Below are 12,520 nucleotides of genomic sequence, written 5' to 3' on the forward strand. Positions count from 1 at the left end.
AACCTAGCACTAGAATTTAAGCCACCTGCTTGAGGTTGTAGTCAGTAAGTGGTAGAGCCATGGTATGAATCCAAACAGGCTAGCTCCAGAGCCTCCTTTTTAACCACTATGTAGTGTGGCCCCTTTAGGAATGAATGAGCCCAAGCATATAAACATGTGGAGCCCCTGACATGGTGGAAATCAGAGATGATAATGGTTTGACTAGGTGGTAGCTGTGAAAAAATCGAAGAAAGTAGATGGATTTGGGATTTACTTTGGAAAAATAATTGGAAGCATTTGATTCACAATAATGAAAAATAGGAAGGGATCGAGGATGTCTTCAAGTGTTTTGTTTTTGTTTTTGTTTTTTAGAGACAGAGAGAGAGCACTAGGGAGAGGGGCAGAGGGACACAGAAACAAAGTGAGAGAGAGAGAGAGAGAGAGAGAGAGAGAGAGAGAGAGAGAGAGAGAGAAAGAAAGTGTGTGTGTGAGAGAGAGAGAGAGAGAGAGAAAGAATCTCAAGCAGACTCCATGCTCAGTGCAGAGCCTGACATGGGGCTTGATCCCATGGATCATGACCTGAGCTGAAATCAAGAGTTGGATGCTCAAATGACTGAGTCACCCAGGTGCCCCTCTTCAAGGTTTTTTTTGTGTAAGCAACTGGTCCATGGTGGTCTTTTCTGAGTTGGAGAAAAATGGGTTTATAAGCATGTAGGTGCTGCAACCAAGAATTCTGTTTTTGATATGTTAAATTTGAAGTACAAACTAACCATGAACTGGAAGATATCAACTAGGCAGTTGGATATGAGAGCCTGAAGCTCAGGGGAGAGGCCAGAAGCATCACCATCCTACAGCTGAGAAATTTAGAGGTGGGAGCCCTTGGGGAGGGCAGGAGCAGGAGGGGGCAATGTAACAAGTGAGCACAAGGAGAGGGGGGGAGCCAGCAATGGTGCCCAAGAAGTGACTCGAGAGGCAGGTGGAGCCTCAGAGGGGTGGGACCAGAGGCTAAGGAGGAAAATCCTTTCTAAGGGAGGGGCTTGTTCATTTGTGTTGAGTGCTGCTGGGAAGTCACAGAAAATGAGGGCAGACAAGAGAAAGATCTGCCAGCAAGGCCACTCACATGCCTGGCAAGGGCAAATTATGGAGTTTTGCTGTGAAAAGGAGAAACAGGATGGCAGTCACAAAGAGATGAGGGGTCAAAGGGGCCTATTTCCTTTAAGGATGTGTCTACTCGAGTGAGTGTATGTATGAGCTGGTGGAAACGAGCTGGGGAAAGTAATGCAACGAAGCCCTTCCACCAAGACTTGTCACCTACATCTATAAAAATGGAGAGCAGAGTAATTATTTAATGAATGTCTCCCTGGTTTCTTGGAGACAAAATAATCATCTCCCATGCAAACATTCCTTGGATTTCTGAGCTATTTTGGAGCTTTGAGCACTCCCTAATGTCATTCTGGTGCATACTTTGGCGGTGGAGAAGGATGAGAGTAAGTGAAGTAAAGGAAGGCAGGTGTCCATTTCTTCATAGGACACATGCTGTTTTGGAAACAAGGGTCCCTACTTGGTTTTTCACCAAGCATCAAGATGTTTGATTTGTGTTAGCAGCCAGAGGAGAAGGAGTTTGGAGGGGAAAATATCTCGGTTCCAACTAAATAGTTAATGTAGTGTGAGAAAGGACACTATGGAAGGGTTCTGGTGAGGGGGGTAGCAGGTGCAGAAACAGGGGAGCAGGGTGGCTCTGTCACTGCCCCAAGACAGGGGCGCCCGGCAGGTGGTGTGTCGAGGGGATCTGTCCTGCAAGCTTCCATTTTCCGTGCTTGGTCCTTTCGGAACGTTGGTTCTGAAATAGGCATGTTACTAATACTTCTGATTCCCTCTCCTTAGCAATAGGGGTTTATTTGCAGTTTCTGATGCCATGCCTTTTTAAAGACTCAGTTATTTTTTTAAAGGTTCCTTGGTGGGAGAAGATGAGAGAGAGGAAGATGGGGAGGTGAGGGAGGAGCACTGGAAGGACCATCAGAAGGAAAGAGGAGAGAGACAGAGACAGATCAAGAAGCTATCTCATCATCTCTTGAAGACTCATTAACAAGGACACTGCAAACCTCTCCAAGGACACCTGAGTTAAACTTAGCTGTCTTGTAGCAATGTAAATATCGTTTCCCTTTTGTTCTATTTTTCTCACACTGAGAATCTGAATATAGTGATGGTCAGGAAGGAGGAAGGGATACAAATGAAGAAAAGTTAAGGAAAAAGCGATACTCACATAATTCCTGTAATTGCTACCTTTGGGTTTTATCTATTAAAAAATAATAATGGTTTCAGGTAACACATGTGTAGCATGGTTTCACTTTGTTTAAAAAAGGGAACAAAGAGAAAGAGAAATATGCTCACAAACAGTCTAATTCCAGTGACATTCATAAAATAAGGTTCTGAATTTTGAAGGTTAACCCTACAGACAAAATGTCCACCTACGAAGAATGCATTGAATAGTGTCCCTCTCTAGAGTGGAATATGTGCTGTCCTTACAATGAACGAGGGGACCTCTCTGTGCTGACAAGCAATGCCGGGAACAGGTACTGCCTGAATACACCTTCCTGGAGACCGGAATTCTGTGGGTACTGTTCATCACTCTACATCAGCTCTCAGGATAGTGTCTTGCCCACAGCAGATGTTCAATAAATATTCACTTAACAAATAAACAGAAAGGATCACCGATCAATATAGCATGATCTCACTTTGGCAAAAAGCAAAGCAAAATAAGTCCTATAAATGTGATTACATCTACTCTATGGGTTTGCACATTTTTATTACTTTGGAATTTTAAAAATACAATAATTAGCATTAAAATATAATCCTCACAAACACCTCAGAATAAATACAAGTGTTGGTTAGGGTCCACAGACTCATGAATTCTGAGGGTTGGGTTAGAGTTTGTGAGGAATGCTAACTGTATGGTCACGCACACAAAAGGAGACAGAATAAAGACAGAGCCAGCCAGGAAAAAGGAGGAGCCCCGGGAAAATTCAGACAGCAGCGGAAAGCTGAAGGATGAGTTTCTGCAGGGAGGGGGGTGAGTGCTGGATGAGCCCACATGACAGCACTGGGAGGCACTGGGAACCTTGGTTTGGGTTCCCTAAAAAGAAAGAGCGGTCATTCAGACCTACAAATACAAAGAACAAATCGGTGGTTGCCAGAGGGGAGGGAAAGGGGAAGAAGGGAAAATTGGGTGAAGGGGAGTGGGAGATATAGGCTTCCAGTTAGAAAATAAATCACAAGAATAAAAGGTACGGCACAGGGAATACAGTCAATGGTACTGGAATAGCGTTGTGAGCACAGCATACACAGAGGGTTCTTGAAACACTATGTTGTACACCTGAAACTAATGTAACATTGTGTGTCAACTACACTCAAAATTTAAAAAAAAAAAAAAAAAAAAGAGAGGAGTCAGCCTGAAAAGGACTGGCCTCCTTCTGGAACCAGAGCAGTGTGACCCCAGGCAGTGGAGCCTGGGGCACTATGACTGTCCAGCAGCTGAGGAGCAGCTGTCACTGGTGTCTCTCTCCCCTCTGGCAGAAGAGGGGCTGCACAGTATCTCCAAAGCAGGAGACAGCCAAGCCGAGCAGCAGGGGACATGTGGAGCAGTTACTGTGCCCGGGAGCCAGCAAAGCCACCTTCCAGTACAGGCATACTCAGCAGTCTTGTATAGCTGAAGTGCATCCCTGTCTCCCCTGGGTCAGTGGGAGGAGACCAGAGCTTTCTCAAAAGCACCTGGGTGGGGGGAAGGGTGGGGTCGTGGCTAGTGTCCAGTTGTAGTGCTGGGAAATGTGAGTATGTAGCTTTGTGCTAAATTCCTTCTTGACTCTAACCTGGGCTGCTTTTTTCTCATGCCTTGCAAGTGCCGATTTGTGAGTGGAGCGTTTTCTGATTTTCTTAGCAAGAGATCTCTCTTCTAGCTACCCAGAGCACTGGAGTCACGGTTCTATTACAGAGATTAATTACTCTTTTTGACATTTGGAGATGCTAAACCGAGATGCCAAACTCTCAAGGACAGGAATGTTTCCTTCATTTAATAAACCCATTGAGTATTAGGTACCGTTCTAGTTGTTATTTCCCCAACTACTAAGATAGTACCTGCTCTCAGTAAATTTTATTAAATGAATGAAAATACTTCACTTGTCTTACTCATAATTATGCCTTCTATCAAATTGCAATAAATACTTATTAAGCAACTGCTATATGTCAGGTATAGTGCAGGGAACTATATTGTTCCTGCCTTCACGGAGCTTAGTCTACTGGGGAGTCAGGTAACTAACTATGAAATCTAAAAACCAGGTGGGTCATGTGGTTTGACAGGGGAAGCATATAGTGGCACCTAACCCAGCTGTGAAATGTATCCTTCAACTACCTACCCTATACTTACCTATATTCATCTCCAGCCTTTCTTTTCTTCCTATACATGTCTTTTTGGGTCCACCCCCAGGTTTGTTACAAAGCTAAACCTCTTCCACTCATTCTCTCAATCTCTGTGTGTGTTTATTTAATTTCTTTCTTGTTTATTTCCCCTCAGCCTAACAATCTTATCAAAATACCTGTCATTTGATAAACACTCTATCTTCACTATAAATAACACTTTTCTTAAGTTTATTTATTTTAAGAGAGAGAAAGAGAAAGTGAGCTGGGGAGGGGCAGAAAGAGGGACAGAGAAGGAGAGCAAGAATCCTAAGCAGACTCCGTACTGTCAGCGTGGAGCCCAATGTGGGGCTTGAACTCATAAACTGTGAGATCATGACCTGAGCTGAAACCAAGACTCCATTCTAACTGATTGAGCCACCCAGGAGCCCAAAATAACACTTGTTTTTATTCTACTTCTTTCCCATCCCAGTTAAGCTTGTTTTAAAAAGCTGTCTACACTGTATTTGTCACCTCCCATTCACATCTCAGCTTGATGCATTTTGGATTCCATCCCCACAATTTCCTGGGATTGTTTCTGCCTAAGATCACTGATACCCTAGTGGTTTTATCCTTGAACATTTTTTAGAGAATACCTTCCTTCATCTTGTGTGACAGCGGAACCTGTTGGCTACACTCTTCTTCACTGTCACTCCTGACTCTCCTCCTTCCTCTCTGAACTCTTTTTTTGGGTGCCTTGGTTTCCTTTTTCTGTATACTCATGCTTGATCTCAGAAGTCTAGCCTTGGGCCTCTTATCTTCCTCCATGCACTGCCCTTGGGTAATATTATCAGCTCCCTTGACTTCAGCTACCCACATCTCTGCCTTCTCTCTGGAGCTCCAGACCTTTCGCTTTACCTCAAATGCAACCAAGCTTAATCTGAGCTTGTTAACCTGACTCACTGTCCTTTTCCCCCAGTCCTGCTGCTCCATTTGTGTTCAACCAGAGGAAATTCAGATAGAACTCTTTCCTGCCCCTTCCCCTTGTAATTGGTGGACTCATATATGTATGTTCTAGCCCCTAAATCCTCTTACATACCATTTTATTGGTCTTCAACTAGACTGTCACAATGGCCTTCAAACCTGGCAGGCTCCTCGCCATCATTCCTACCTCCTTCCATCTACAGTCCAACATATAATCTGAAAGATTTTTCTAAATTGTAAATACAGTCATAACTCTTCCTTGCTGAAAACCCTTTCATGGCTCTGCATGATCTTTAGGAATTGCCATATGGCAGCCCAGGAGCCACACCCAGCCATTTATACATGCTACTTAGCTGGCAGTTAGTTAAAAACCTGAATTTTTAGGGGTGCCTGGGTCTCTCAGTCGGTTAAGCCTCTGACTCTTGATTTTGGCTCAGGTCACAATCTCTCGGTTCGTGGGTTCAAGCTTGGGATTCTCTCTCCCTGTCCCTCTGCCCCTCCCCCCTCAAGAATAAGTAAATAAACTATATTAAAAAAAAAAAAACACCTGAATTTTTAAATTTGAATATTGTGAGAAGGGGCACATGCTGTCCAGTTCTAGACTCCCCTTTATTGTGATCTATCCAGGTGGCCTCACCCTTTACATTACTAGCCCAGTTTCTGTATGGATCTTTGATCTCATGGATCAAGTTAGCATAGCATACAAAACCTTTCCTGATCTGGCCTGGCCCACCTTTCTAATCTTATTTCATGCTTTCAACTCAGGTCTAGGATGCCAAGGCTCATGTTTATCCACTACACCACACTAATAAATGCTACTTCTTTGAATCCTTGGGCTTATGAAATGTGAGAGGCCAATGCAGATAATAAACGGACCAACAAACTCAAATTACAAGGAAGAAGTGTGTGTGGAGTGGGCGTAAGTAAAAGGGACAGGGAAACAAGTAAGTAAAAGTAGTCGCGTGGGAATCACATCAGACGTGGTATCCCACTTATTTTTTGATGCCAGGGTGAAGGCAGTAATAGAATTGATTTTTCCGTCTCTCTGTTTTATTCATCATCATGACTTTAGCACAATTCCTGATCCTCAGCAGGCATTTAATAAATGCTTAGTGGACACCACATTTTTGTGGAAGCTTGCAAAAAGGTGAATGTTCTGCTACTCCCAGGCTACAGTTTCCCTTTTTCCTCATTCAGTGAATCCACTGGTTATTCAGAAAGAGTATATCCAGTGTACCTGCTTTCAGAGTACCCCAAATCATCCTAATACCAAAGAAAGTAAATGCAAAAGAGTTAAAAGTATGCTAGAGATAGTAAATCCAGTGAGAGGATTACATAGGAAAATAAAGGAGGAAAATACTTTCTCCTCCTTTACTTGTCTACCATTTGAACACAAGTTACAACAATAATGTAGATATAAAGAATATTAATGCTAAAACTAATGACACAGGAATTATAAATACAGAGTGAGAAGCTATCATTTCCAGGGAATGTGGAGGCATTTTCCTTGCCCATGCCATGAGTTTAAACAGCTTGGTTGGCCACCACTTCTATCTTCTTTGATCTTTCTTCATCTTGCAATGCTACTGGGGCATACCCTTCACGTCCCTCATACAAAATTCCCAAACACACACAGAGCACAAAGGATTGAGGCTCAGACTTCAGTAGGTATAAGTCATCTAGAAAGCCTATAAAATACAGATTCCTGGGTCCCTCCCATTCTGTGATAATAGATAATAGGTTAGGGTGGGGCCAAGGCATCTGCATTTCAAACAAAGTTTTCCTGAGGATTAGAAAGTAGACAAATGCCATTCTCTGAATTGCGAAACAATTCAGATCATTTTAGAACAACCTTAGTATTTTAGAACATAAAAGATTCTCATGGTACCATAATCTGCTCTCAGGCCTGATCCAATTCCATCATGGTTACTATTCACCATCCCCACTGCGCAGTAGGTCTTTTATTAAATGGCAAAAATTTTTGCTCTTGCCCTCCTAATTGCAGTCACCACATCCTCAAAGAAATATTGCCTATATTGTGACCCATATCATTAGGTGCTTATTTCTGTGGCTGAGGCAGTTAAGCACTTGAAATATCTATTATGCAACTGTGCCTGGGTCCTGTACTCATTAAAATGATACTAAAGTCTTAGGGTCTTTGTTTTTTTCTTCACAGCAGGTTGGCAGTCATTCAATTAGAGTGTAATTCAGTATTGCAGCTCACTTCACTTTAAAATGTTCATCTCAGTTCTGATGATTATGTTCAAAGATTTACTCTATCCAGATGCCAAGCTTCCTCAACTGGACAGAAGCAAAGCAGAAATATTTGTTTGGCAAGGCCTGGCAAATTTTTGGAGGTATTGTCATGTCACAGCAGGGCACTAGTCAGGTTGTAATTTGCCTTAATTGTTCTTCCCACAAATAGCAACGATGATTACCTCTAGGTCACTGGCACTCAAAGAAGGATTTCTTCCCAGTCACTGTAAAAACCAGAATACTTTCCACAAACACCTTCCTCAGGATTCCACTGCAAAGAATCCTGGATTTTGACCATTTAGTGTCTTGACCTGATACAGGTTTTTAAATTTTTTTAATGTTTATTTATTTTTGAGAGAGAGAGAGACAGAGCATGAGCAGGGAAGGAGCAGAGAGAGAGGCAGACACAGAATGTCAAGCAGACTCCAGGCTCTAGGCTCTGAGCTGCCTGCACAGAGCCTGATGCGGGGCTCAAACTCACAAACTGCAAGATCATGACCAGAGCTGAAGTCAGATGCTTAACCAACTGAGTCACCCAGGCGCCCCACCTGGTACATGTTTTAGTGGGTTAAGTCACAAACCTGCCTATATACCTGTGTGTGCACATTAGCAACATGGAAATAACTCCGAGAAATCACTGGTCTCCCATAAAACAACCCGTGTTCTCTACACATAATTTGTTCCACCAGCCATATTTACAAGGCACCCTAAGGAGAACTAGAGTAAAACCCAGCAATCCATCTGCCTCCCAGCCGTAAGGGGTAATTATTACCTCAACTAAGCAAGGAGGAAATGCACAGCAGGCTGCTAACCAAGGCAGGTGACCGATGGAGGTGACTGACTGACTCAGCCAGGTCATGGGCTTTTCTAAGAATGTCTGGAGTCACGGTATTATGACAAACAAAATTCACTACCAACAAAGAAAGGGGAGAAAAATGGACAGAGGCCTAGATTCAATGGGCCACACCCAGAACACAACTCACAAATATGAGTTTTGTCACTTCTTGTGGGCATGTTAAAACAAGAAACAAGGGGAAAGAGGGTGGGGGGGAGGAAGTTGGGGGTGATGTTATACCAAACCATTGGTTAAAAAAACTTTAAAAGTGCGAGAGTGGACATGAAAGCAGGTGTTTTGTTTCTATTAACCTACTATTAACTATACTTCTGTATGTATTCTTTAAAAAAAAACTTTAGCTAATATTTACTAGGAATATATAATGTTTTGTTTGCCATGCACACAAATAGGGCCTGGCTTCCAATACCATATAAACGTTACTGTGCCCAGTTAAGGTCACAATGACGAAGACCAAATACAAACTGTAAAGAATAGACTGTTTTATCAGAAGAATGATGTTGGAGTGCACAAAACACATTCATATCTTCAAAGAAATTCTGTTACTAGGAAGCTATTAAAGGAAGCGCTCTTTGGGATTATACCCCAAATGAATTGCAAAAGGTCACACACAACTCCTTCTTTCTGAAATGAGATAGATACAACACACAAATTAGCATATAGAATATCAAGTCATTAAATGTTCCTTGTCAAAGCTCCCGTGGGAAGATAGGGGAAAGGCAGGGAGTGGGGGAAGGAATACAGTAGGCAAAAATGGACAGGCCACTTTGCAAAGACATGGTTCCCAGTCTTGTAATTTCACAGATCAGTAAAATTAAAAGAAAAACATATGGTGGACGTGGGGAACATCAACAAAGAGTTGTCATTTATTCTGCTCAAGTTTAACCACCATCCACTATCATGACATTCTGTTATAATATAAAATTATAAAATAATAAAATAATATAATACAATATATAAAGGATAAAAAGTCAGACTCTCAAAATAAAGGGTAATTCTTTATATCAAGTAAATTTAACTTCATGTAAACTCACCACATCCTTCTTTTAAAAACTGAGCATCTTAGAACATATGAAGCTCTTCACAATCAATGCCTTTGATATGAATTTGGGGAAAAGAGTCTCTAGCTTGCAGTTCTGAAAATGTAATTTTCAAATTAAATCGCTTTGTGTTTGAGGACCATTTTCCTCCACAATTTCATACCTGATGGTAAGAATCCCCCTAGCTCTGCCTGTCCTTTTTCACATTAGTCAGTGTGATGATTTATAAAGAACACAAGCTAATACAGAATGATCACCGTAAGGCAATGAAGCTATGGCAGCAACAGATCTCTCTAAATTATTTTAATTTAATCCTAACAGAAGATGGCATTTTTAATGTTTGCCTGTACCTTGGTCTCTGACTTAACTGCCATGATTAAGCAGCAACACATATTCTGGCCTCAGTGTTAAAGTGGCTGGATTAAAACCAGCTATTTCCCCCTGCTGGTTGGACGTGTTTTACATTCTCTACCTCACTGCCTGCAGCTTTAATGCTCCCCATAGTACCAAACCCATTTATTTTCCATCCCCAGACTGACCTCCTAAAGCATCATTAACACGCCCCCAAAGGGGGCTCCTGTCAATTTTAGCGCAGCACTCAAAGCTGTCTTGGGGTCTATCGGGGCTCCATAGGAAAGGAAGGCACTGAAGGAAAGGCACCAACCCAAACCTTGGGGAGCACCAACACAGAAAGATGAGGCCCAGGAACAGGGGGAATCCTATTCGGAAACTGCATGCAAGGCTAACGATGGAAAGACAGGTTTATAAACACCCATAATTAGAAGCTTCTGCCACTCAATTCTCAGCTAGTTAATGGCAGAAGGATCAATATCTACTTTCGATTTTCATGTACAGCATTAGGGCCTTAGTGGGAGACAGGTCTCCTGGGAAGGAGAAACCACCCAGGAATGGGTCTTGGAGAAAGTGATTCATGACCAAAATTTATAATTTTATTGATTTGCCTAATATATTTTCTAAAATATATTTGGAGTTTCTCTTTTGTTTTGATCAACTTCCTTTTTTTTTTTTCCTTGCTAACACTACTCACCTTGAAGTCAGTCACAGAGAAAATGATTATGTGGAGAAAATATCGGGAATAAATGTGGAATGGAGTTATGTAAACAAAGCGTGTCAGTTTGGAATGATATCCCCTGGGTTCATTCACACTCAAACACAGCGATTCCTGAGCTCCAAAATGGAGTGAAAGCAAATAGCACTGCCTTCTGCAAACACGTTTCCAGGTCCTAGGGATCTTTGTGTTCTCTTCTTGCAAAAGTACCGAGCAAAACCATCAGTGGGTCTCCACTTTAAATTAGATTCATAAAGTCCAAATGGTAAGAAATAAGCTTTAAGATATAATATTTTGATAGAATTTTTTTTTCAGAATCAAGCAGAGCATCTGAGGCTTTACAAAGAAAAATAAAAAATTGTCAGTACAGTATTTCTAATGTACAATTTATGCATGGGATGGGGATTATTTTGTCAAAGTATATAAGAAATCCAAAGCTGCACTTAAAAGCACACTGAAAAACATAATTACTGATACTAAAAATAATATTGAATCCTGCTAAATTGGGGCATTAATCATAGCATCTTGATTCCTATGTTCCTTCTCATACATGTGTTAATAGAAAATTACATTTTCCCTGAGTAAGCCCTAAAAATTAGCCACTATGAAACATTCTTCATTACTAACAAGACAGTCACTCTTTTAAAGTTTACCCAATTTCCAAATACTTCTCAAAGAATACAAGTCTTTCCAAGTCACATGCTTTAATGGGTTGTAACAGGCTCTGTCAAGTGATAATGGTGGCATCTTCAGAAGCTATGAAGAGATTTATGCCTTTGCCAAATGAGCTCACAACTTTAAGGAAACTTCCTTAATCATGAGCCAAAACTGACATCCATAGTTCATCTTATTAAGAACCATCATTTATTAAGTGCTTCTATTAACCAGGTACTGCATTAGGATTACCTTTAGGTCTCATTCAATCTTACAGCAACTCTACAAGGTAGGTGTTATCATCCCATTTTATGGATATAAGAACTGAGGCTCAAGGAGGTTAAGCAACCTGCCCAAGGTCATTCAACTTGTAAATGGTGAAAAGATCAGGGCTTCCAGCTCAGGTCTGGCACATGACAAAGCCTGTGCTCTTTTCCTCTAAAACTACAAGGTCAGGCCCAGCCCTGGGATATAAACCTCTTTGATCCTGACCTCATTCATTAGAAGTTGTTTTATCTTTGGGGATTCCATAATTGGAAGTACACAGGTTTATAAAGGCTGTTGGTATAAAATGCAAGCAAATACATTTCCCAGAGTGAACAAAGGAATAGTTTTTTAAACGGTCATAGGAAAAGAAGTTAGATTTCACATGGTAAATTATAAACCAGAATAATATGTAAAAATAGGTATGAATTTCCATCAGGACTGAACCATATGAAACTGCTATATGTGAAGGTCAAAACAGCCAAAAAGGTGCAACCTCAGACAATTCATCCTAATAATAGAAGTGCAGATCTAGGCTCTAAGGGGCATGCTCCAGTCCATTCACAGTGCACCAGCAGAGCACAAACTTGGTGATCGTGTGTGGCTCCCATGGGTACTATACCTGAGCAGAAGCTGTTGCTGCTAATGGTCCTCGCTGAGCGCCCAGAGCTGCTGGGGTTGAACTCTCTGCTCTCTTCCTCAGAGAAGGGAGACTCAGAGGCTGGGGACACTTTGTGCTGTTGCTGGGGCAGATGGGGCCGAAGAATCAAACGGGGAATTCGGCTTCTGGAAATCTCCTTCTCATGATGCTGCACTCTCTGCTCCTTCTTAAAATCGGACATTAAAAATAAAACAATAGGAAACTTGTTTCCCCCTCTTAACTCCTGTTTGTTCCTTCTGGGTTCAGTTTCTAAGAAATCACATTTCTGAATACTGTATCTTTACAAAGTACTCCTTATCTCAGTTGCTTCAGTGAACACCAAAACTCTGCCACTGAGCTAATCCTTCAAATTTTCTGAAGACCACACACTT

General features: G+C 41.6%; 1 protein-coding gene across 2 annotated transcripts in view; it reads right to left on the minus strand.

The window, feature by feature from the left end:
* Nucleotides 1-12,520, minus strand: part of SYBU (syntabulin) — a 117,379-nt gene that overhangs the window by 58,449 nt on the left and 46,410 nt on the right. Inside the window, exon 3 of one of the 2 annotated variants that reach the window (XM_047073794.1) lies at nucleotides 12,111-12,315. In XM_047073794.1, coding sequence (XP_046929750.1) covers nucleotides 12,111-12,315 — 205 coding nt within the window. The remainder of the gene's footprint in view (nucleotides 1-12,110; nucleotides 12,316-12,520) is intronic. The other variant, XM_047073793.1, reaches the window with a different exon arrangement.

This window comes from Lynx rufus, unplaced genomic scaffold (genome assembly GCF_022079265.1).
Source record: "Lynx rufus isolate CCGP_SWC_20201006 ecotype Redwood Valley unplaced genomic scaffold, mLynRuf1.p SCAF_12, whole genome shotgun sequence".
NCBI lineage: Eukaryota > Metazoa > Chordata > Mammalia > Carnivora > Felidae > Lynx > Lynx rufus.